This window comes from Callorhinus ursinus, unplaced genomic scaffold (assembly GCF_003265705.2).
Source record: "Callorhinus ursinus isolate GAN/ISIS: 27379988/994484 unplaced genomic scaffold, GSC_fseal_2.0 scaffold8, whole genome shotgun sequence".
Classification (NCBI taxonomy): Eukaryota; Metazoa; Chordata; class Mammalia; order Carnivora; family Otariidae; genus Callorhinus; species Callorhinus ursinus.
Window position 1 is genome coordinate 775,275 of NW_027397070.1, and position 27,248 is coordinate 802,522.

Below are 27,248 nucleotides of genomic sequence, written 5' to 3' on the forward strand. Positions count from 1 at the left end.
AGGGGTGTGGGCAGAAACAGAATGGAGGAAGTGGCTCATGTCCTGGCCAGTTAAATAAATCAGTTGGCTTTCTGACAGTAGGAACTCAAGTGAGGTTGTTTGAAAGTGCCCAGGAAATACGGTGAGAGAAAATGCTCTTGCACTGATGTTTCCTAACGATATAGACCGATAGGTGACACTGGGAGGGAAATCCTATAGATTTCTCTAATTCCTGTTTTGCAACCTCTCACAGAGAGCCACAAATCATGGGACTGGAGAATGTATGGGAGTCAGTGAAGTTGTGCAAAAAATAATAGAAAAAGCAATGTCTGTGTTGCAGTGCAAGACTTTGTTAATGTTGTTGCAATCTTAATTACCATCTCATCTGCATATTTTATGAATGAGTTATGATCAGAATATTAATACATTCCCTTATATATTTGTTATATATTCTTGGTTAGTTAATTTTTTATTTAATTGGTTTTAAATGTAAATTTTATTTTCAAACCTGTGTAAATATAAATGCATGTGAATATATACTTTAAAGTATTCAAAGGGTATATAATAAGAGTTTTTTCAGACTTTTGGATGAACACGGTAGACTAGGGGTGTCTGGCTGGCTCTGTGGTTTGAGCTGAAATTCTGGTTCTCCGGGTTGTAAGTTCGAGCCCATGTTGGGTAGAGATTACTTAAAATTAGATCTCTAAAAAAGGACAAACTCATGGTAGATTAATAATACATGTTTATCTCTTGAGTTCTCTAATACTCTTTTTTAAATAAACATTTTATTTATTTATTTGAAGGAGAGAGTGCATGAGCACAAGTAGAGGGAGAAGAAGCGGAAGGGAGAAGCAGACTTCCCACTGAGCAGTGAGCCCAATAGGAGGCTGGATCCCAGGACACTGAGGTCATGATCTGAGCTGAACTCAGAAGCTTAACTGAATGAGCCACTCAAGCCCCTCTAATACTCTTTTAGAACTTTGGTAAAGACATCCCAAAGGGTAGAAAGCCATAAACAGAAAGAGAAACAGGAAAGAACCTATCATCAGATAGTGACACCAACCAGTTTTAGAAAATAGGCTGTATATGGATAGGGGCAAACTCGCATGAAAGTCTAGATAAGTGGAAACCCCGGCCTAGTGTGGAAGCAGCTCAGTGTGTGCTGTGCCCTCTACAAAGGTTCAGGGAAAAGAAGTACCACATGCTTTTGGATAATTGAAGAAGATGGCATTGCCCATGTTGGTGCACACATGTGTGTGCCCAGGTGTGCATGTGTGTGTGTGTGTGTTGAAGGTATTGGGGTGGAAGGAAGGATATAAGTAGACCGAGTGGTCACCTCGATTGCTCAGAACTGAGCAAACGAAGCGTGGAAGCTTACTGTGGTTCAGCTGCGGTAAGAGAAAAATATAAATTCAAAGGATTGATAACTTAATGACCAAACTCTGGTGTCTATTCTGGCCTTTCTGAACAGAGTAGAGCTGTGGGAATGAAACAGTGAGAAAGAGACCTCAGTGACAGGATCTATTATTGTCTGAGGGTTGTAGCCTGAACTCTTCAGCAAAGAGTGATTAGATTTTTCTGCTTTTGGCCCCAAGATAGGCATCTGAACAGACATTAATAGTGAGGAGGAACACTGGCATAACAATAGGTACATTGAAGAGCTACTGTGATTAGTCTAAACACTTTGTCTTCTTATCACAACGTGATTTATTTCTACTTTAGGTAAATCACATAGTGTGATCATACATGACTCTCACACCTTTTTTCCTCATAATTCTTACATTTTATGTTGTTTACATAATTAATTATAAGCAGTTTTTAGAAATTATGGAATGCTTCAGGAATTTGCATGTCATTCTTACACACGGGCCTCTGTATCATTCTAATTTTAGTATATGTGCTGCCAAGGCGGGCCCCACCTGTCATATTTATAGTAAGTGCCATGCACCCACTTTTATCACAGATGCAATGAAGAAGCATATCACGGTTAGCTAAACCATCGATCTGCAATCCTCATTTCAATATAAATTTTACTCATGCCTATTTTCAGATATGTTTTCAATTAAAGTTGGTTAATACCCAGTGGGTGCTGTATGCAACTGATGAATTGTTGAACACTACATCTGAAACTAGTGACATACTATGTGTTGGCTAATTGAATTGAATTTATTTTATTTATTTTTTTTAAAATTTTATTTATTTATTTGACAGACAGAGACAGCGAGAGAGGGAACACAAGCAGGGGGAGTGGGAGAGGGAGAAGCAGGCTTCCCGCCGAGCAGAGAGCCCGATGCGGGGCTCGATCCCAGGACCCTGGGATCATGACCTGAGACAAAGGCAGACGCTTAACGATTGAGCCACCCAGGTGCCCCAGCTAATTGAATTTAGATTTTTAAAAAAGATGCTTAATCCAAAGGATGTGGGGTAGTGAGACTCTCAGCTGGAACATAGAGAATTATGACAGGACCCACACAACTTGCTACACCAGGAAACCCCTGTTTCCTGCTCTGGAGCCACGGCAGCATGTACCCAGCAATCCTTCCCTCACCCTGTCAGGCTTTCCTTAAAGTGCCAAACCCTGAAATTAAAGAAGAAGAAGAAGACATTTTCCATCTAGTGGGAGAACTCAAACGTGTTGCTCTGCAACCTTCTCAAGGTGGTTATGGCTTCCATGTGGCTAAGGATGGTCCCTGTGGGAATGTGCCTCCTCTATGACCTAAAGTCAAGAGAGATAGGCAAGATCTCGTGGATACCTTGGAAAAATGGGATGACAGTGTGTAAAAGAGAAGTTCTTTGTGCCACATCATGTATTCCCAAAGTCTCTGATTCCATGTTTTCTCCTTCAGGATCCAGTATTGCCCAGAAGGTAACTCAAGCCCAACCCGCAATGTTAGTGCAGGAGAAGGGGGCTGTCACTCTGGAATGCACATATATAACACCAGTGACCCAAGTTATAGTCTATTGTGGTACAAGCAGCCCAGCAGTGGGGGCGATGATTTTCCTTATTCGTCAGGATTCTTACAGCCAGCAAAATGCCACAGAAGGTCGCTACTCACTGAATTTCCAGAACACAAGAAAATCCATCCAACTTGTCATCTCAGCTTCAGAGCTGGAGGACTCCGCAGTGTATTTCTGTGCACCGAGGGAGCCTACAGTGAGAGGCATGACGGAGGGAGTTGTACCCAAACCCCAGGGCTCTTCCTGATGCATCTCCCTGCTGTAGGGCCCAAGGCAGGGAATTGCTGTCCCCGACAGGAAGTGGTTAGTGTTGAGGCAACACAGGTTCAGGCTTAGAGGGAAAACCTCACTCTAAGAAAATACCTCTCCAGGTAAGAGTTATTGTGCATCAAACACTTCCTCATCCCTGAAAATTTGTGTTGAAATTGTTTATTGAAAACTAGAATAGCCACAATAAACAATTTGCCATTTTGCAATTAGATTCAGCTAGAAGAATTGGCTAAGGAAGTTTAGAAAGATTTGACTCAAAGTCAGGAATAATGTGTGTGAATTGTTAGATTTTTCAGATCAGTTTGTTCAGTAAATATTTATTGAGCATATATTATGTTACAGGCATTGTTAGAATAAGGAAGGCCATGAAATGTCTCTGTGGTTTTCCTTTTTGTTGTTGTTTTATATCATCCAGCTCTGTGTTCTAAACTATTAGTTTTGCTGTGAACTTTCTGGATAGTTTTGAGCTTTGTTTCATTATTGGTAAAATGGGAGAGTGGTATCTTCTTTAGTATTTTGTTGTGACAATTTATCGATAATATACCCAGAGAGATTGACAAGTAGCAGATGAGCAATTTAGGAGGGTAATCTTAATAGGTCCAGAAAAAGCATTTGACAAAATTCAGATCCATGCCTGATTAAAACTCCCAGCAAATTACATAGAATTGAAGGGAATTTCCTCATCTTAAAAAAGGGCTTTACAAAAAGTCTATATCTGCTGTGCCTGGGTGGCTCAGTCGTTAAGCGTCTGCCTTCAGCTCAGGTCATGATCTCAGGGTCCTGGGATCGAGCCCCACATCGGGCTCCCTGCTCCGTGGGAGACCTGTTTCTCCTTCTCCCACGCCCCCTGCTTGTGTTCCCTCTCTTGCTGTGTCTCTCTCTCTGTCAAATAAATAAATAGAATCTTTAAAAAAAAAAAGTCTACATCAAATGTCATACTTGATGGTGAAAGCTTAATTGCTTTCTCCTTAGTTTGGGAAATAAGGGAAGAGTTTTGGCTCTCGCCAGTTGTATTTAATATTGAAGTAGAGGTTTGAGCCAATGTGATAAGGCAAGTAGAAGAAACAAAAGCCATACAGTTTGGAAAGGAAGAAGTGAACTTATCTTTATTAACAGAGAGCATATTTGTCTGAGCAGAGAAGGCAAAGGAATTTACAAAAAAAAAAAAAGCTACTAGAACAAATTGTTTTAAGAAAGTCAGATGTACACCTACCATATGATCCAGCCATTCTACTCCCAGATATGGACCCAAGAGAAATGAAAACATATGTCTATAAATTATCTTATATGCAAATGTTCATAGCAGCTTTATTTGTGAGAGCCCTACTGGGACGAATCCATATGGGCATCAACAGGTGAATAGACAAACTGTTTTATAGCCACATGATGGGATACTATTCAGCAACAAAAAGAAACAATGTCTTAATAATTATGACAATGGAAGAATCTCAAATAATTATGCTGAGAAGAAGCCAGACAAAAGAGTACATATGATTCCATAATTCAAAATTATAAATTATGCAAACTCATTCATGACAGAAGCGTTCCCTGGAAATGAGAGTGGTGAGGGTTGAGAGAAGGGCTGCAAAGAGACACGAGGTAACTTTTGGGGTGATGCATATGTTTATTATCTCGATGGTGGTGAGGGCTTCACAAATATATACATATGTCAAATTATATAGAATTGTCTAATTTGGTGCAGTTTATTTTTGTGTAAAATGTGCATTAATAAAAGCCATTAACTATCCATATTTACTATGCAGTATCTTCCCTCAATGACGTGCAAGTCCTCTGTGTGACCCAAAGAGCAAAATATTTCTCCTGTAGGCTTTCATTGACCTGAATGTATTTTTTTTAAAGTTACAATGACTTTCTGCAACCATATGCTATGCTGTTTATTTTCTTTTTTCAAAGATTTTCTTTCTTTCTTTCTTTCTTTCTTTCTTTCTTTCTTTCTTTATTCATTCATTCATTTTAGAGAGAATGATAGAGTGATAGAGAGTAAGAGAGAAACAGAGAGCGAGAGAGTGTGAGCACAAGTAGGGCAGGGGCAGAGGTGGGGAGGAAGAGGGAGAGGGATAGAATCTTGAGCAGAGGCCCATGCAGGGCTCCATCCCAAGAACCCGGTGCCCCATGTTTATTTTCAACCATTATCATCCTAACCTCTTTGGGATTTCCCCTGTATATCTGAACACAAGTTTGTAGGGGCTTGTCTCCAATTCCTTTCTTGCATGGTTCTGTGGCAGGACTGACAATGTGATTTGGAAGGTGGAGGGGAAGGGAAGGGACATGTGAACCCAAGAAATATCCAAGCCTGAATGTCTTACTTCCCTCTGCATCTGGGAAACTGTTCCCATGTTGGCTCTGGAGTCATGAAGCTCCTTGATCTGAATCTGTAGAGAGTGGCCTCCAGGAAACAGCTTGAGCTAAGCTTCCATCTCTGTGTCTAGATATAAATGCTTACAGCACTTTACAGAAGAAGTATCCCTCTCCAGAACTTTATCCTGATAATCCTGATTTCTTACTTTGTGAGGATAATTTTTTTAAATCTTGGCAACAAAATGTGACTGAGGCATGGTAATGGAAAGCATCCTTGAGGCTAAAACCTGCTAAGAGTATAGCATTAATATTTGTTGCCTGATTCACAGACACTAGTCACCTGATGTGGGAGTCAACAAAACAGTGAGAACATAAGATAAGAATCTCAGGTCATTCTATAGGGATTTGACAACTTCATGTATGATGATTCTTCTGTCTATAATTGCTATTATTCACTTTTTAATGATTCTGAAATTAAGAAGATTTGACTATCAAAATATCTGACTGTCAAATACTGTCCCTTTTTTTTCTGAAGAACTTTTATTAAAAAGATAGTATTCCTTACGACTGGTACTATTTTAGGACCACAGAAATACTGTATTTCAAGTAGACCATTTGTTCATTATTTTCGTTAAATAACAAATATTTAGTATGTAAAAAATGACACTCACTCTTCTGAATATCAGGATACAATGTTGAAAAACACGGAATCACTCAGGAATGACTTGACTTCCTATTACTTTTTCCGTGTTCACCCTCACCCCCTTTTCTGGCAGTCAGTGGGTTATAGGCTGGCCCACATGGATACATGAGAATATGAAGTATTGCAGTAAAATGCTTTAGAAGATAGTTATCCTCCCAGCTACAGCGATGCCCTGGGATGCTGTGTTAAAGAACTTCCATATCAGGTAGTGTCTTAAGAACGAAATAGACCTGAAAGGTCAGGACTGCTGTTGTTCAGACTTCCAAGGGCCACCTGAAGACTGACATGTGCCTCACGAAGTCAGGGATGACACAGATGGCTGACTTTGGGAGGCCTCTGGCCAACATGCACGCATTTCAGTCCCTGTCCACCAGGGGGTGCAGCTTCCTACCACAATCACATTTCCTGTGTGAAATGTGGGCTTCCACTGATCATTTCTCTGTCACTCCAACCTTTCTTCATGGTAAGATTGAAGAGCATTATTTAGGTGACACTCCAGAGATGTGTTCTCCAGGCTTCGTGACTGTGGTTCTCTTCATGCTTGGTAAGTAAAATGCCTCTTAAAGTTTGGATTCTTTTTTCTATTGTGTCTGCAAAACATTTAACTATAATTTTATCCAAGAGCTTTATGCCCAAGGTGACACAGGTCTCTTTTCTTTTTCCTCAGGACAAACCCATGGAGACTCAGTGACCCAGACGGAGGGCCCAGTGACCCTCTCAGAAGAAGCTTCCCTGACTATAAACTGTACCTATTCAACAACAGGGTCTGCCACTCTTTTCTGGTATGTCCAATATCCTGGTGAGGGTCTACAGCTCCTACTCAATGCCTTTAGTGATAAGAAGAAAAGCAAGAAAGGATTTGAAGCCACCTTCGACAGCAAATCCAAATCCTTCCACTTGGAGAAAGGCTCAGTGCAAGCGTCAGATTCAGCTGTGTACTACTGTGCCATGAGTGACACAGTGACGGGGACTGCAGGGGGAGCTGAGCACAAACTCTGAGCAGAGCGGGGGCCTGGATGCTGAGCCTCTCTGCCTGATCCACTCTGGTTCCAGCACAGTCTGTGGTTGTTTGTCCCTCAGTGTCTGCTTGATCTAAAATCATACAAACGATCAGAGCATAGGAACCAGAACATCCCCCAACCCCAGCTGTTCCCTAGTGACATTGAAACCGTTTGATGTCCATTTTTCCTCGGGAAGGGTGAAAATAATTTCACGTTAAAACAAAGTAACAATGAATTGGTATCAGAACGCCTTGGTGGCTCAGTTACTTAAGTGTCTGACTCTTGATTTCAACTCAGGTCAGGATCCTGTGATCCTGCCTGCATTAGGCTCCCTGTGCACTTGGGAGGGAGTCAACTACTCTCTCTATATCCCTCTCCTTCTTCCCCTCCCCCTGTTCCTGGGATCTCTCTCTCTCCAAAATGAATAAATAAATCTTTAAACAAACAAACAAACAAACAAACAAACAAAACTAATGATGTGGTCTCTTGCTCATCCTTGCGGTGAATGTTCTTCCCCAGAAGTTGTTCAGGGTGCTCTGGTGGATGTTGCTGTGTCTATGACAATTTTATTTTTTATTTTTATTTATTTATTTAAAAGATTTTATTTATTTATTTGACGGAGACGGAGACAGCGAGAGAGGGAACACAAGCAGGGGAGTGGGAGAGAGAGAAGCAGGCTTCCCGCTGAGCAGGGAGCCTAATGAGGGGCTCGATCGCAGGACCCTGGGATCATGACCTGAGCCGAAGGCAGACGCTTAATGACTGAGCCACCCAGGTGCCCCTATATGGCCTTTTATGAGAAGCAATGATCACTTCTAAACCCAGCAAAGATTGGATGTTGGTCACTGAGAAATGAAGAGAAACACATAAAAAACTTCCCCCAAATCTTGTATAACACTACACTTTATGATTTTTGCTCACCAGTTTGACTTTTCTTTACTTAAAGAAGTTTTTCCTTTCCTCCTTCTAACCCCTGGCAACCACTGATGTTTTTAGTATCTCCATAGTTTTGCCGTTTCCAGAATGTCATATAGTGGGTATCAAACTGAATGCAGCCTTTTCAGATTAGCTTCTTTCACTTAGAAATATGCATGTTAAGGGGGTGCCTGGGTGGCTTAGTCGGTTAAGCGTCTGCCTTTGGCTCAGGTCATGATCTCAGGGTCCTGGGATGGAGTCCCGCATCGGGCTCCCTGCTCAGCGGGGAGTCTCCTTCTCCCTCTCCCTCTGCTTGCCGCTCTCCCTGCTTGTGTTCACTCTCTCTCTGTCAAATAAATAAAACCTTAAAAAAAAAAAGAAAAGAAAAGAAATATGCATGTTAAGTTTCCTCTATGTCTTTCCATGGCTTGATAGCACATTTTTTTTTAGCACTGAGTTAAGATTCCCTTGTCTGGCTGTAACATAGTTTACTTACCCTCTCTTCTACTGAGGACATCTTGGTTGCTTTCTTGTTTCTGCAATCATGAATAAAGTTGCTATAAATTATTTTGTGCAGGTTTTTGTGTAGGCAGAAGTTTTCCAGCCATTTGGGTAAACACTAAAGATTGTTATTGCTAGATCATATGGTAGGAATCTGTTTAGTTATGCAAGAAACTCCTACTCTTGTGTTCCAATGTGGCTGTACCATTGTGCATTTTCCTTTTTTTTTAAAAGATTTTATTTATTTATTTTATTTGAGAGCGAGAATGAGAGAGAGAGAGAGAGCATGAGAGGGGGGAGGGTCAAAGGGAGAAGCAGACTCCCTGCTGAGCAGGGAGCCTGATACGGGACTCGATCCGGGGACTCTGGGATCATGACCTGAGCCGAAGGCAGTCGCTTAACCAACTGAGCCACCCAGGCGCCCCCATTGTGCATTTTCATCAGCCATGAATGAGGTTTCCTGTTGCTGGACATTCTTGCCCTTGTTAAAATAAAAACTAAACAGAGCAGGCTTGAAAATGCCCTGGGCAATGATCACTTTTAAAAAAATCAATGTAGTCCTACAAATAAAGCTTAATTTAGTTTATTTTGCCAGAGCAACTTGACCTGCACCTTTTTTTTGCTGTGCCTCTGGAAATGACAAGAGAAACTTGAACTATTTCCCAAATTTGATGTGAGGTACCCACTGACCAATTTCTGATAATATTTACAGCAATTTTGATATTACCACCAATCACTGTGAAGAATAGACACTTACGGCCTGTCTCCTCACTATAAGTTGTTTTCTTAACAATATACTCCTGAGCCTCATTCCATATTTTGGTTTGAGTGCTCCCAGTTCATGAACTGCCTTTTTGGAGTGTCCGCATGACACTTTTACCAATTAACACTTTGGTGAAATTCACTGGATTGACTTGGGCTATTTCTAAGGTTTTGACACAAGCATTTGGTGGTGTTAATGTTGTAATATCTTATTTTTTTAATTTAATTTGTATCATGTAAAGAACACTTACCTTGAGATAGAGACTCTTAAAATTTTAAGTGTACAATACATGACTGTTGGCTATGGGTACAATGTTGTACAGCAATTGTCTATTCTTTCACCTTGCTCATAGATCAGTAACTCCCCATAATCCCGTCCCCAGAGCCCATGGGAACTTCTTCTTTGATTCACTCTTTGATTCTATGAATTTGACTATTTTAGATGCCAATTTAAGTGGAATCATGCATTATTTGTCTTATTGTGACTGGCTTATTTCAGTTAGCATAATGTCCTCTAGCTTCATCCACGTGGTTGCATATTGCAGAATTTCCTTTTTGTTTTTCTTTTAAAGATTGAGTAGTACTCCACTTATGTATATAGCACACTTTCTTTATCCATTCGTCTGTTGTTGGATATTCAAGTTGTTTCCCCGTCTTGACTATTGTGAACCATGCTGCAATGAGCATAGGAGTGCTTAATATCTCTTCCAGATCCTGATTTCAATTCTTTTTGATATATACTCAGAAGTGGGATTATTGGATCATATGGTAGTTCTATTTTATACTTTTTGAAGAACGTCTATACTGTTTTCCATGGTTGCAGCATTGTGCATTGCCTCCAACAGTGTGCAAGTGTTCCAATCTCTTCTCATCCTCGACAACACTTGCATTTTGTGTTTTTGATAATAGTTGTCAATTTTGTTTTTCAATGTATAAAGTATGGATGATACCGGAGAAGTTATTGTAAATGCACTGGCAAATACATTGAGATAGTCATCATTAAAAAGGAACTAGAAAATTACACATTTTAAAGTATGTTTTTTTTTCTCCCACCTTTATGTTGTGGGTAATACTAACATTTTAAATACTGAAATACTTAATTGAATAGTCCATTTTCATATAATTGCATGATTGTGTGAAGTGTATTTCATTGGGGCTTTGATTGCATTGTCCTGATGATCAGTGACATTGAGTGCTCACATTCTTGTTGGCCATTTGAATGTCTTCTTCAAGAAATGTCTATTTTAGTCCTTAGATACCTTTTGATTGGCTTATTAGTTTTTTTAAACTATTATTGTAGGAGTTTCTTACACATTTTGGATATTAACCCCTTATCACATAGGTGGTTTGCAAATATTTTCTCCCACTCCGTAGGATGACTTTTGATGCTGTTGATTGTTTTCCTTGCTGTGCTGAGTTTGTTAGTTTCATTTGTTTTTTTAGCTTCTGTCTTTTTTTCTCTTAGATCTTCCCTTTGTAAGAGTTAACTAGTTTGATAGCTAGGTGTTCTCTTAGACACTTCTTTTTTTGCAGAACTGACATTTCTTTGTGATATCTCCTTGGGTGTGGTGGGGTGAGGAGGGGGCTTTAGACTTTGCACACTGGGGCAGCAGGAAAATACTGTCCTATCTGCTCATGTTTCTTGGTTGTCTTCTTTTAGGTTTGTCTCTTAAGCAATATGGAGCAATAGTTTTAAATTTTCGTTCAATTCAATAATTTTTTTTTATCTCTGATTGATTACTGATATATTTGAACCTATTACTAATATTTTGGTATTGCTCCATATGCTTCCACTTCTTTCTTTTCTTTTCTCTTCTGTTGCACTGACAGAATTTTCTCTTTTTCTCTGTTGATTTGGGAAAAATAAAGTATCTTTCTGTTTTATTGACAGGATCCTCAAATTGTGTGTGTGTGTATGTGTGCAAATGTGTACATTTTTTCTATGTCTAATTTTATTCTGAGATTTTTTTTCCTTGTATATACCAAGACTTCTCCCTGGGTGTGCTTTTGCTGATTTACTATACTTAGAAAACCTCAGTGGCTGAATGGAGCAAACTATATACTATCTCTGTATCAGGACAGAATTTCAGAAAGAGTATATCAAATGAGCTGATAAACTACCATTGCAATGCACTTTAAGAAAAAAAATAGAAAATGAAAACCTTCCAACACAAGAATCAGAACATGAATTCTCTTCATTCTTCTTCAGGCCCTTTGTCCCTGACTTTCCTCACCTGCTAGCCTCATGGCTTATTCCTTCATTTCTTCCTTGTCTCTGTTCCTAGAAAAACATGTGCTCATGTGAGGAATGCTTAATAAAGTTTATTGTAGTGCTGTATTTCATAGATAAAATAAATCTTAACCTTTAGTCAGTAGAGGAAAGGATGTATAAATGGAAGTATATCCACAGTATGGAAATGTAGTGGAACAAGGGATGTATATGGGTTAATACAGTAAGACCTACAAGATTTACTATTGAGATTATAAATCAAGGTGCAGAAAGGTAGAGCCAGTATGTATATTTGTATTGTAATAAATTATAAATAAAATTTTCTGTTGATTCAAATCTAGTAAAACATCTGGAAACATCAACTCCAAATTGCCAGGCTGAAGAAAGAATTAGAGTAATAAGTGACGAAAGGGCCAGAATTGGGAGTGATAGTCAAAGGGATTTTACTCTACAGGTAATGTTTCATTACTTTAATAATTCATGTATTCACAAATTTCTCCTATTGTTAAAAGTAATAAGAATCATAAAAGTCATCATAAAGGTTTATCCATATTCTCCTCTATTCTTGTCACCAAAAAGAGGAAAGGAGAGAATGATCACCTGTTCCACAGAACACCCAGTGTTCATCAGGACAAGGTCACTCCTTCACTCCTCACCAATGAATCCATCCCCCAAACCTCTCCCTTCTGGTAACCATCAGTTTGTTCTCTTTAATTGTCTGTTTCTTGATTTATCTCTGTCTTACTTTTTCTCTTTGCTTGTTCGGTTTGTTTTTTAAATTCCATATGAGTAAAATTGCATGGTATTTGTCTTCCTCTGACTGACTTATTTCCCTCAACATTATATTCTCTAGCTCCATCCATGTCATAGTAAATGGCAACATTTCATTCTTTTTTATGGCTGAATAATATTCCATTACACTTTATATATTCTGAGCATCTAGTAAATTACCATATTGAAACTAAAAGCTCAATGAATATTTATGGATTTTTTTGAAGAAATCAAATAAATAAGACAAGATGAGATTTCCAAATTATTTTCTGATATTAATTTCCATGCAATTCCATTTTGAAAGTAGGATTTGGTTCACTTGTAATCTCCATTCAGTCTAAGCAGGTATCTTCATTTCTGACCATCTCCATTTCCTTCATCAGGAAGCTTGGAATGAATGGGGTTGGAGGTATGTCTCTGCTGAGTTGCTTGGTCTGAAGTGGTCTTTGCTGACAGCTTCATTCCTCTAGGGGGCACTCTAAGCTTTACCACAAACAAAGACTTTCTGATGGTCCAGGGTTGAACAGTTAAAGAGAGAAGAGAAATCATGTGAGCCAGTCCCATTATAGTCATAAATTATGAATTCCTACCTCAGAAACTAATGATGTACTATATGTTTGCTAATTGAACATAATAAAAAATAAATAAATTATAAATTCCTAGAATATAGCCTCTAAAAAAAATCCTTTGATAACAATTTTAAGATAATCTTATAAGAACATAAGGGATGTTAGGAGGTTTGAAAGAAAAAAGTCTTTACCAGTGTGCTTTCAACTATCTGTGGTAATTGGAGGGTGGGAGGGGGAGGGACAGAGTTTGTGTAAAGTTGTAAAGTCGATCTCAGGTTTTCAGTTCTGCTGTTGCATATCAACCTCAGACACCTGGAAGCCATGTCTCTAGAAATCCATTATGCAGATAATTCTTCACAGACCATGGGAGGATTATTTCTGGGCATTGTGACCATGGAAACTCAACAGAAAACATCCCATTACCTGTTGTCATTTGTTACGAATAAAATCGCTTAAACTTACTGGCCTTGAAACTATTTCAATACCCCAGACATCCTACCTATTCATATATCTCTGCTGAGAGTGGAAGGAACAAGAATGAAGAGAAGAAGGGAGGAAAAGATAAGGAACAAAAATAGAAGGAAAGGGAAAGGACAATATTGACTGTGACCAGCAATGCGTGGCCTGGCCAGACTCAGCTGTGTGGGTGAGCGTGGTGTCTAGCAGTTGCACCGGAGAGGTGGAGAGGTGGAAATTAAATCCGAAGGGACATTATGCAGACATTCTATTTTTCACCAACTCAATTCTGGTTGGAATCATTTTCTATGCAGATGGTGACTGTCTGTCTTGGTTTCTAGAACTCTCCTGATTTCAAGAAATTGAATTTACTTCTGCAGTACACAATGCATGCTATCAGATAGTTTTCCTTTGTCAGTATTTTTACAAAGCTGAATTCTCACATTGTCTGTCAAAATATGCAATTTGGGGAATGGAGTCACTCTTCGCTGTAATGCTTCAAGATTCTGTGTAACCCCCTTTCATCACTGACTCTTCTAGAAACATCACTCATCTTTTCTCACACACTAACCCACAAATTTCTTACATAAAGTGTTTTAAGAAAAAAAAACTTATATCTTCCTATATTGGAAATTATGACCCTGTCTCTCTGCACTTTGGGCAAGCACAATTTTGGAGAGATTACTGTGCAGTGTCACTGGGCCACTGTGGTTGGAGTCTCGAGTTCTGTGAATGACAAGGCTGAGGTGTGATTGGTGCTCAGTGATTCTGGTGGAATGGATTGGTTGTAAGAACACAGTTTCTCTGGATCCAAGACTCTACTCTCTGCCGAGTAGGGGTGAAGTCATCTCATTAGCTAGACAAGGAATCATGAGGAGACACTGGCGAGCTCTGCTGGGGGTCCTGTGCATCCAAGTTTGCTGTGAGTGGGGGCATTCCAGATGGGGATTGGGGAGTGGTCCATAGCCCATAGTGGTGGGGGAAGCTGACACTGAGCTCTTAGATGTTCTTACATCCTCAGGGGTGTGTTGTGGGAATTTTTACATGTTTTAAAACTGCATCAGTGACTCCCCGGAGATATCATTTGTGTATGTTCTTCTCTTCCCACACAGGGGTGAGAGGGCTGGAGGTGGAGCAGAGCCCTTCAGCCCTGAGCCTCCAGGAGGGAGCCAGCTCTACTCTGAAGTGCAACTTTTCTAGCACTCCAGACAGTGTGCAGTGGTTCCAACAGAATTCCGGAGGTGGTGGCCTCACTCCGCTGTTTTACATAGCCTCGGGGATGAAGCAGAGTGGAAGGCTAAATTGCACAGTGAATGTTAAGGAACGGTCCAGCACCCTTCACATCACGGCCTCCCAGTTGGAAGACTCAGCCACCTACTTGTGTGCGGTAGAGGCACAGTGCTCCCTGGTGATCTGCAGCCTGCACCTAAACTGCAGCTGAGCCTGCAGCCCCAGCTCTTCCCTGGAGCAGGCATTTGCCCCCAAAGCAGCCTTTGCACATTTTCAGACTTTCAGATTTATGTTACAGCACTTTTTTTCCCCTTCTAAAATTAGACCCATTAGGGCTTTCAGTTCACTTGCTTTTCTTGCCCCTTTTCTTCCCAGAAAGTCCTTTGCTGATAAAAAGCTCTATGAAGAAGCCACTGGGCCAAAGACAGAGACGCCCATATCTAATACCCTGGGAAACCAGATCCCCTGGCAGCTAGTATATAAATTATACGTAAATAGCCAAATGGAAAATGCTCAAAAAATTCAATGGTTGTCAACAAACAGAAAGAGATTACTAAATTTTTTAGTTACTTGTAGGTGGTTCTTGTTCAAAGAAATGTAAGGAGAACATAATATTTTTTAAAGTCTGTATTCACCTTTTCCAGTCCTGGAAATACAAATATAATAAAATAATTTTATTGAAGTTTAGGCACTCATCTTATTACATTTATTTTCTATTTCAGTAAGATAACACCCTACAAATAAGTGCTTTTATTTTATGCATGACTAAAGGAAGGATTTTAGAGCATAAGTGACTTGGTGGAGCTCATTATTCCTAAATTAGTGAATCTGAGGTGACATAAGAGCTTACTGTCTGAGTACCTGATATAGAAGACTCTATAAAATCACAAAATCTAAATGATTTCTATTGATCAATTTGTACAATGTGTTGACGTATATCACTGACAGAGTATCCATTTGAGTCATTTCTAAATAGCACCTTGTGTGGAAGAGTTTATGGAAACTTTCATTCTGTTCCATGAAAATCCTTGCTTTTCCTTGCATTTTGAATGAATCTATTACTCATGATTTTATAACATCATGCCCTGTTTGGGAAAGGGAGCAGAAAGCTTCCAGGACTACCCTAAAAGAACCCTTCTCTGTTGTAGCCAGAGACAAAGACTTCTGACCCCAAACCCAAAGTTTAAACTTGCATGTGTAAGTATTACAGCACAAACTGAAACTCAGCATGCTCTGTTTTTTATTTTGATGAAAGGGCATTGATAAGAAGGCCTGCGTCCCTGAAAATTCAGATGGAGCTAAATGCACAGACTACCTGAAGCTGGGAGCAGAGCCAGCTTCTTGAGCATGTGACCTGTGCAGTTACACAGCCCCCTGGTCTCCCAAGGAACCCTGCCCTTGGTTTAATGCTGTGACATCACTCTCTTGAAATTAATACTAATTTTATCCTTGTACTTGTCTTGTATAAGTGAGTCCCATAGTTGGGAGGAGCACGTGCCTGAGCAGAGAGATACGCGGGGCAGCAGGACACAGGCAGGGACACATGCAGGCTCAGGCTCTGGGTCACAGCTGTGAGCTGAGCAGTTGGCAGGGCCACCTGTGGTACCTGTGCCTGCTTTGGACTAGCTGGGGCTTTGACAGGCAGCAAAGGGTGTAGTAAATATTGTCAGGAAATTACTACAAAATGAAAGTGCATACACAGACATTTTAATAAAGCGGTTTGGCTGTTTCTTACACAACTAAACATACTCTTATGGTATGATCCAGCAGTGGTTTTCGTGAGTATTTACCCAAAAGGTTTGAAAACTTATGTCCACACACAGACCGGTACACAGGTGTTTTATAGCAGTTTTATTCATAATTGCCAAAACTCTGAAGTAAGCAGCATGTCCTTCAATAGGTGAATGAATAAATAAATGGTGGTACATCTATGAGGTATGAAGTCATGAAGAGATAGGGAAAACTTATATGCATTTTACTAAGTGAAAGCAGCCAATCCGAAAAGGGTAGATACGCTATGATTCTGATTCTATGATATTCTGGAAAATGCAAAACTATGAAGTAGTTAAAAAATTGACCTAAATATCTATCTCTGGCAAGAAGGAAATTTGCCCAAAGAAGAGTTTGAAAATTCTTATCTTATGGGGAATGGATGAACGAATGGAAGATTCTCCGAATCAAGAAATTTTCCATACATTAAAAACGTATTTCATACATACACATATATTAATATGTTGAGTTGATATTCTTCACCATAGCTGTCTTTAAATCTTTCAGGTTGGGAGAGGTGGAAGGAAGATGAATTTTATTCTTGGTCATTTCAGAGGATCCATGAGTAGGATCACAAGAAAGAGGCTTCCACTTTTGGAAATGAGGTAGTCTTGGTTTCCCAGAGATCATTTCTCCTGATCAGTTCTTTAGGGCCAGTTTCCTGTTGGTACCTTTCCTGGAGCACACAATATTTATGTTTCCCTGGATATATTCTCACAGAGGACATCAGAAATTTCCAGAGAGTAATGTAAATGAGAGGGGTTTTGGCAGGGAGAGATAATTCTGGAAACTCAAGGACTGGAGAATTTTATCAATGAGTCTTGGGGAAAGAACACTGTACTGGTGTTGCTAGGTGAAATATGATGGAGTATGGAATGTGAAGCAGTGTTGGTCAGGAAGTGGGAAGCATGACAGGATAGATGGCTAATACTTTAGAGGAAATTCTCCTGAGGCTATGGGTCAGTAATTGCATTGGAGGACATGTCATCTATTTTGATTGGAGAAAAATGTAATCATTTCAAGTATAAAGTTACATATGGTTATATTTTCTGAGTTTGCATCTTGATGTTTTCTTAGAATTTCTACTGTGTCTTTCAATATGTTGCATTATATAAGACACACAGCATTCAAACAGATTTCATGTCTAATTTCTCTATGCAAATTATTCAAAACTTGGGTCAAAAGTTTCCTATAGTTGAAATAGTAATAACTGATTTAAGTTACTCTCCTGATCCCTTATCATTGAGATTTGCTCTTTTACTTTTGTCATAGTCATCTTATTTGAGGGAAGATTAAACATTCTGACTGTTGGTACAGTCAGCTCTCTGGGAATTGCAAGGTCACTAGCAAGACCAGAAGAGGAGCAGAGTCTGAGAAAAGAGGCATTTGAAATTTCAAATGATCTTCTCTCTTACTCTAATATTTGGCTTCCATGTTCGTTGTACAAATAGTTTTTCTCCATAACAGACAAATAAGGATGGTAGATTTGGCAGAAAGGGAAGGTTTTCTATTTACTTTGTATAAGAGATGAGACTGAATCTTGATTCCTTCCTGATTTCAAACATGTACCCCAGGGCCATCACTGTATAAATAGCAATAGCATCTACCTCTTTCCAATATACTAACAGTGACTCAGGAGTGCGTAGAGGTATAAATCTTGATCTCCACATTCTTACTGTGTACTTCATCATTAATCAAGATATAATTTGCTTGACCAATTGCTGCCTTGTTGCTTGTGAATCCCTCAGAGGCACAGGCTAAGAGAAGAACATTTCCCCAGTGAGCTCAGTAGAGATGTGACCACAAGAAGGCAGTGCACCTGTGCTGATGCAGAACACGTGGAGGGTTCATTTTAGTGCATCTGATTGACTAGGCTATGGCAGAAGCAGAGTCTTTTTCTTATTGGCTGGTAGACAATGTGGGAAAGTACTCTGTTAGAGGAAAGAAGGGACTGCCTGACAAGAAAAGGAGCTGAGCTGGCTGGAGGCTGCAATTCTGAAGCTGATCTTAACGGGAGGAACCATGAAGACATCCATGGGACCTTTAATCATATTCTCATGGCTGCAGCTGAACTGTGAGTTGAGAAAGTACGGGAACCAGAGTATATTGGTGGATATTCTTCAGAAGTCAAGACTGGCTTTACTCAGGTTTCCTTCAGTTAGTGTAGAAGAAGAGAATTCTGAAGCAGACTAACCTGGAATCTCTTCTCCTTTCTCTGATCTTTTCTTTCTGCACAGGGTTCAGCCAAGGAGAGAAGGTGGAGCAGCATCCTTCTACCCTGAGTGTGCAGCAGGGAAGCAGCTCTGTTATCAACTGCAGTTATTCAGACAGTCTCTCAGACTACTTCCCTTGGTATAAGCAAGAGTTTGGAAAAGGTCCCCAGCTCCTTATAGACATTCGTTCAACCATGGCCACAAAAGAACACCAAAGATTCACTGTTTTATTGAATAGGACAGCCAAACATCTCTCCCTGCACATCGCAGACACCCAGCCTGAAGACTCAGCTGTGTACTTCTGCGCAGCAAGCACACATTGCTTCCCAGGCACCTGCTGCCTGCACTCAAACCTGGGTGTGGGGCAGCCCCCTGTCCTTTGACACAGACCTTCAAGTATAGCTTTTGTGCTGTTGTTTGTCTGCAAATGGAAACTAATGTGTTAGACGTTAAAGGCATATAATAAGACTATTAGGATGGAGATGACCCAGACAGGGTTAGAACATTTTGTTGGATGACTGTTTTTTAATGGATTCTTGAATGGAGCTAGTAATGTTTTATTTTGAAATTCAGGTTTTAAAGAACTATACATTTGCCATTGAGATTCCTGTCCTTTAAATAACCCCCGGTACCAATATACAGTCCTTTTTATGGATGGGCACTTAAATATTGTGTTTCAAAAGTAGCATTTTTAATTTTTGTGATCTAAATATTTCATGCCAAATATAGAAATATGGAAAGTACAAATATGAAAGTGATAATTCTGTAATATATAATGTTGCTAATATTCTTTTGGTCTCTAAATGTTTTTATTTAATCAGATTCATGAATTTTTCACTTTATGGATTTTGATTTGAGCATTCCACACTTCATCAATTCTTTACATCAAACTTCAGCATTGTTTTAATTTCATGCTCTCTTAATTTAAATTAAATTAATGAAATTTAAGTTTTCATTTAATTAGTACATTACAATACCTTTGTGAGGTATTTAATTAATTATATTTTCATATTAATTTTCTTCCTTCATAAATGGGGCATAATTTGACAGACATTTCTATGTACTTTGATCCTTTTCTTGTTCAGAAATTGTATCACAGGTTTTCCTTTAGAGCCTAGGGCGGTATGTACTATTTGTGTGTTTAGGGAAATTAAGATAGAAAGTGATTTGACAATGTGAGCTTCAGATAAAACTCAGAAATCTATTCATGTTTACAAAATTCTGTAAATATCTATTTGCAATGACTCTTTCATACAACTTAGGAGACAGAATTCTGCATCCCATTCACTGTTATATTTACAGTACCTAGCATAAACTTTTTCACATAATTATCAGTAGATGTTTGTTAAAGAAAGAAGGAAAGGTCAATTCTGCCACTTACTCATAGTTTTAATTTAAGTTTTATGTTTGAATTAAGTTTATAAATTGATTTGTGAAAAACAAAAGACCTTAATATGTATATCTGATTATTTGATTGTTTTAGAACATACTCTTTCATTCCGTTTATATGTCTCTCTTAATAAAGCTCTGTTGTTTGAAGGTAATTCAATTATTTGCAGGGCTTGTAATTTTTTGTTATGATTATAATGAAAACCTTTCTTTCTGAGATATATGGGAAAACTTTTATATGCATGTATCAGCCACCTTACTATTTTTAGTAGATTGCAGGAAGACACTTGGACTAATGACTAATGTAGAGATGACATGCTACCAGCCTCCCTGCCACGTGTTCACATTTCACTGAATTAATCATTACTAACAACAACCTTCTTTTTAAAAATTTATTTCTCAACAAAAACTTATGATGTACTACATGCTGGCTAAGTGAACATAATAAAAAATAAGTATTTAAAAAAACCTTATTTCTCTAGTGTTGAAGAGACATCAATGGAGTGAAAGAAGTTGTGTAAATATTTAATTCTATCATTCTCCCACCTCTGCTCAAGGGTAGACTCCTTTCAAGTCCCTCGATGTCTTCCTAACTAATGATGGTTATAATTGGCAATTGTCATGGTGAGAGTGGTTTCTCTTAGCTGAGCTATGGTTATGAGTTATTTGCCAACTACTTTTTCTTATTGGGAAACGCATCAGATTAAATTCAGTTTATCACTTAGAACAAAGGAGGTTAGGAGTGTAGCCCAACACCTCAATGGGCTTGATTCTTTCCCTCCTTATAGAGCTCCTGTGCAGTAGAAGGAAGGCGACTCTTGATTGGTCCATTTCCTCCAAGTCTGATGATGGAGTCAGAAGGAAGCATGCTTCTCTATTATTAGTTTATTTCTTCTTAAGTCAAGTTAAAAGTGAGAGAGAGGGTGCCATTGCTACAGGTTTGACTGCTTGATCATACTTAGGTGAGAATTGATGCAGTGGAAGAAAACAAGTGTTTTATCCAGAGTGTGCAGTGAGTACATAGCTCAGATCCAGACACACTCAGGTTTTAAACCTTCACCATGCTTGGTATATTTGTTTCCTACTGCCTGGGAAAAGATAGGACAAACATTAAGGCCTGCCCTTGATCCTGTAGCCAGACTGCTGAGAGTCTCCCTTTTGTTTGCTTTCTCTAGGATGGTGCTGACTGAATTTGTGTGATTTCTCCCAATGTGGCAGAGAGGGTCTGCTTTCTGCACATGCTCACTGTTGTTGCCCCCGGTGTGTAATGGTGGTAGCCCGCAGGATGGGATAATGTATGGGTGACGGACTGAGTGCTGTGTGTAGTGTTTAGTGTAATTAGGTTTGTTTGCTGTGAGTCATCTGTACTTGCATTTAGTTTCTAAGGGTCTGCTCTGTGTTCATCCATCTTATTAACACCTCCAGCATAGAGGTGCTCAGTTTGCATTCAGGAGGTTTACCTCCTTCCCACCAGTCTTATCTGCAAATGATCATAATTAGGGGCTCTAAGGGGACACTGTGAAGGAGCAAAGTGTGAATTTTCCCCTTTGTCTGCTTGTGCCCTTGACTTCTACACTCCGTCAAAAGCATTTTTTGCCAACATGTGGCTCAGTTTGCACACTTCTGAGCCCCCCTTTTTGAGCAATGTTCCTCACTCCAAAATCCTCATTCTCTCCATTTTCCTCCTTCCATCTCTAACTCCATTTCCCCAGAGCCTTAAAATTGGATGGTAATGGATGGTTGATAATTGGTTTTGCATTTTAACACCCTCTTATATATTTGTTTGGACGGCAGATTTGTAGAGTAGAAATCTTAAGTATCTCCTCAAATTTTTTTAATGATAAAATTTTAACATTTTTAAAAGATTTTATTTATTTGACAGAGAGAGACACAATGAGAGAGGAAACACAAGCAGAGGGAGTGGGAGAGGGAGAAGCAGGCTTCCCGCTGAGCAGGGAGCCCGATGTGGGGCTCGATCCCAGGACCCTGGGATCATGACCTGAGCCGAAGGCAGCCACTTAACGACTAAGCCACTCAGGTGCCCCAAAATGTTACCATTTTCACATTCATTTTTACCATTTGAGCATTTAGATTTTTTGAGTGTACAGTTCAGTGTCATGAAATACACTTATATTGTTTTTCAATAAGCACCACCTTCCATTTCTAAAATTCTTGTCATCTTGAAAAACTGAATATTTGTACTCATTAAATAATAACTCTCCTTCACTCCATTCCTCTAATCCTTCAGAACTACTATTTTGCCTCTCCTTTCATGATTTTAACTACTTTAAACCTCATAGAAGTGGAATAATGCAGTATTGGTCATTTTTTGATACTTTACTTGACATAATGTCCTCAGGATGCAGGCACTTGCATCACGTGTCAGAATTTCTTTGCTTTTTAAGGTTGAATGATATTCCAGTGTATGTCATACCATGTTTTGTTTATCAATATCTATCTGTTGATAGACTTTTGGGTTGCTTCCTACTTTCAGTAGAAACTGGAATTCAAAAACATCTCAATATTTATGGCAAATATCCAAATTCTTTCAGTTTTTGAGTATATATCAGAAGTGGATGGCTGGGTCATAAGGTAATTCTATTTTTAAAAAATTTAGACACATTTATACTGGTTGATTGGAACAGCTATGCTCTAGACTATGTTATCACAAGCAAGTTTCAAGGAACGGAGAAACAGTGATCACTAGTCATGAAAGGAGCTCCAGTATATTGGTGAATCACAAAATCCTGGAAGAGTTTGGCCCTCTTGCTACAGTGCATTGCTTATTTCAGGTGTGAATAATTGGTCAGGTTGGAATGGTAAAGCCACTACCACTGGTCAGCCCCTGAATAGCAGTTTGAGTACCCATTATAATATCTTTTCTTTCCTTTTTTGGTAAAAGGGCCACATTTGAAATTATTTAATTCTTCTTTATTAGTTCCATTTACATAAAGAAAGAACCTGTGAAAAACACTCTTAAAATATCTCAAAGGCTTAGGAAGAAGTCCTTTGCTACCAGCTAGTCTCTCTGAAATTTGACAATCTATAGTGTCAGAAAGAGGGAACAGGCTTTTGGTATCATCCAGCTCTGTGTTCTAAACTATTAGCTCTGCTGTGAACTTTCTGGATACTTTTGAGCTTTGTTTCATTATTGGTAAAATGGGAGAGTGGTATCTTCTTTAGTATTTTGTTGTGACAATTTATCGATAATATATCCAGAGAGATTGACAAGTAGCAGATGAGCAGTTTAGGAGGGTAATTTTAATAGGTCCAGAAAAAGCATTTGACAAAATTTAGATCCATTCCTGATTAAAACTCCCAGCAAATTACATAGAATTGAAGGGAATTTCGTTGCCTTAAAAAAGGGCTTTACAAAAAGTCTACACCAAATGTCATACTTGATGGTGAAAGCTTAATTGCTTTCTCCTTAGTTTGGAAAACAGGGGAAGAGTTTTGGCTCTCGCCAGTTGTATTTAATATTGAAGTAGAGGTTTGAGCCAATGTAATAAGGCAAGTAGAAGAAACAAATGCCATACAGTTTGGAAAGGAAGAAGTGAATTTGTCTTTGTTAACAGAGAACATATTTGAGCAGAAAATGCAAGGGTACCTATAAAAAAAAGCTACTAGAACAAATTGTTTTAAGAAAAATCAAATGTACTCCTACCATATGATCCAGCCATTCTACTCCCAGATATGGACCCAAGAGAAATGAAAGCATATGTGTATAAATTATCTTATATGCAAATGTTCATAGCAGCTTTATTTGTGAGAGCCCCACTGTGAGAGTATGGGCATCAACAGGTGAAGAGACAAACTGTTTTATAGCCACATGATGGGATACTACTCAGCAACAAAAAGAAACAATGTCTTAATAATTATGACGATGGAAGAATCTCAAATAATTATGCTGAGAAGAAGCCAGACAAAAGAGTACATATGATTCCATAATTCAAAATTATAAATTATGCAAACTCATTCATGACAGAAGTGTTCCCTGGAAATGAGAGTGGTGAGGGTTGAGAGAAGGATTATAAGGAGACATAAGGTAACATTTGGGGTGATGCATATGTTCATTATCTCGAATGTGGTGAGGGCTTCACACATATATACATGAGACAAACCTTATAGAATTGTTTAATTTAAAATTAATTAATTACCAAATTAAACAATGTAAATTATACATTCAGAAAAGCCATTAAATATCCAAACTTACTACGTGGTATCTTCCCTGACGTTGTGCAAGTCTTCTTGTGCAACCCAAAATTAAAAATATTTCTCCTGTAGGCCTTCATTGGTCTGAAGGTTGTTTTTAAGGTTATGGATAATGACTTTCTGCAACCATGTGCTATATTGTTTATTTTCTTTTTTCTTTTCTTAAAAGATTTTATTTATTTACTTATTTTAGAGAGAGTGATAGAGAGAGAGAGCAGGCACAAGTGGAGAGAGGGGCAGAGAGGGAAGGAAAGGGAGAGGGAGAGAATCTGGAGCGGACTCCTGATGGGTGCAGAGCCCCATGCTGGGCTCAACCAACAACCCTGAGATCATGACCCCAGACAAAACCAAGAGCCTGAAGCTCAACTGACTGAGCCTCCCAGTCGCCCCCTCTTTAATTTCAACCAGCACCATCCCAACCTCTTTGGGATTCTCCCTGCATATCTGAATACAGATTTATAGGGGCTTGTCCCAAATTCCTTTTAGCATAGTTTTGTGGCAGGACTGACAATGTGATTTGAAGATGGTGGGGAAGAGAAGGGATGGGATACATGAACCCAAACAGTATCTAACAACTGAATTACTTACTTAACTCTGCGTCTGGGAAAACGTTTCCGTGTTGGCTCTGGACTCATAAAGCTCCTTGATCTGAATCTGTGGAGAGTCGCCTCCAGAAAGCAGCTTGAGCTAGTTTCCAGCTATGTGTCTAGAGATAAATGTTTACAGGGCTTTACAGAAGAAGTGTCCCTCTCCAGAACTTTATCCTGATAATCCTGATTTCTTATTTTGTGCAGATAATTTTTTTTATTAAATCTTGGCAACAAAATGTGACCGAGGCATGATAATGGAAAGCATCCTTGAGGCTAAAACCTGTTAAGGGTATAGCATTAGTATTTGTTGGCTGAGTCACAATACACTAGTCATCTTATGTTGGAATCAACAAAACAGTGAGAACATAAGATAGGAATCTCAGATCATTCTATAGGGATTTGACAATTTCATGTATGGTGTTTCTATGTCTATAATTGCTATTATTCACTTTTTAATGACTCTGAAAATTAAGAATATTTGACTATTAAAATATTTGACTATCAAATACTGTGACTTTTTTTCTGAAAAGCTTTTATCAAAAAGATAGTATTCCTTATGACTGGTATTATTTTAGGACCACAGAAATACTGCATTTCAAGTAAAGACCATTTGTTCATTATTTTTGTTAAATAACAAATATTTAGTGAGTATATAAAAAATGACAGTCATTGTTCTAAATATCACTGTACAGTGTAGAAAAACACAGAATCACTCAGCAATGAATTGACTTATTACTTTTTCCATATTCAACTTCTAGCCCCTTTTCTGGCAACCAGTGGGTTAGACACTGGCCCACATGGACACAACAATATGAAGTACCGTAGTAAAATGCTTTAGAAGATTGTTATCTTCCCAGCTACAGAAATGCCCTGGGATGCTGTGTTAAAGAACTTCCATATCAGGTAGTGTCTTAAGAACAAACAGACCTGAGAGGTGAGGATTGTTGTTGTTCAGACTTCCAAGGGCCACCTGAAGACTGACATGTGACTCACGAAGTCAGGGATGACACAGATGGCTGACTTTGGGGGGACTTTGGCCAACATGCACGCATTTCAGTCCCTGTCCACCAGGGGGTGCAGCTTCCTACCACAATCACATTTCCTGTGTGGAATGTGGGTTTGCACTGATCATTTCTCTGTCACTCCAACCTTTCTTCATGGTAAGAATGAAGAACATTATTTAGGTGACACTCCAGAGATGAAGTGTTCTCCAGGCTTCGTGACTGTGGTTCTCTTGATGCTTGGTAAGTAAAATGCCTCTTAAAATTTGGATTCTTTTTTTTATTGTGTGTGCAAAACCTTTAACTATCATTTTATCCAAGATCTATATGCCCAAGGTGACAAACTCTCTTTTCTTTTTCCTCAGGACAAACCCATGGAAACTCAGTGACCCAGACGGAGGGCCAAGTGACCCTCTTAGAAGAGGATTCCCTGACTGTAAACTGTACTTATTCAACAACGGGGTCCCCCACTCTTTTCTGGTATGTCCAGTATCCAGGAGAAGGTCCAGAGTTCCTCCTGAAAGCCTTGAGGGACAAGGAGAAGGGAAGCAAGAAAGGATTTGAAGCCACCTATGACAGAGATTCCAAATCCTTCCACTTGGAGAAAGGCTCAGTGCAAGCGTCAGATTCCGCTGTGTATTACTGTGCCATGAATGACACAGTGACGGGGACTGCAGGGGGAGCTGAGCACAAACTCTGAGCAGAGCAGGGGCTTGGATGCTGAGCGTGTCTGCCTGATCCACTCTGGTTCCAGCACAGTCTGTGGTTGTTTGTCCCTCAGTGTCTGCTTGATACAAAATCATACAAAGGATCAGAGCATAGGAACCAGAAGTAACATCCCCCAACCCCAGCTGTTCCTTAGTGACACTGAGAACAGTTTGATGCCAAGAGTTCCTCAGCCAGGGCATAAGTAATTTCAAGGTAAAATCACATAACAATGAAGTTGTCTCCTGCTCATCCTTGCAGTGAACGTCCAGCCCCACAAGTTGTTCAGGGCACCCTGGTGGGTATTGCTGTGTCTTTATGACAGTTTTAGAGACACACGGTGTGCCTGAGAAGGTGGTGATGCCCAATGTCTTCCTGATAGAGTATGACAGGAGAGGTGATGGGAGAGCTTCAGTCCCAAACCAGGTTTTAGCAGAAAAAGAAGGGATGGGAAGAAAGGAGGACAAACACATGTACCTGAGCAAGGAAAAGAGAGGCCAGCGACCTCTGCCCTGCTTTCTTTTCTAGTGAATCAGGTGGTGACTCAGGCTGATATGAAACATGAAAGGGTGTGGGCAGAAACAGAATGGAGGAAGTGGCTCATGTCCTGGCCAGTTAAATAGATCAGTTGGCTTTCTGACAGTAGGAACTCAAATGAGATCGTTCTCAGTGCCCAGGAAATATGGTGGAAGAAAATGCTCTCG

General features: G+C 39.4%; 1 long non-coding RNA gene and 1 gene segment (V, D, J or C); both read left to right on the forward strand.

The window, feature by feature from the left end:
• The first annotated feature begins 14,100 nt into the window (after window positions 1–14,100).
• Window positions 14,101–17,243, forward strand: LOC112821959 (uncharacterized). The gene is made up of 3 exons (XR_012378851.1): window positions 14,101–14,356; window positions 14,547–15,861; window positions 16,942–17,243. It is a non-coding gene; the product is annotated as an uncharacterized lncRNA (long non-coding RNA).
• An 8,793-nt stretch (window positions 17,244–26,036) lies between these two features.
• LOC112821958 (T cell receptor alpha variable 9-2-like) lies at window positions 26,037–26,539 on the forward strand. The segment is given in 2 exon segments: window positions 26,037–26,082; window positions 26,205–26,539. Coding segments are annotated over 2 exon segments (381 nt in total).
• Window positions 26,540–27,248: the final 709 nt, after the last annotated feature.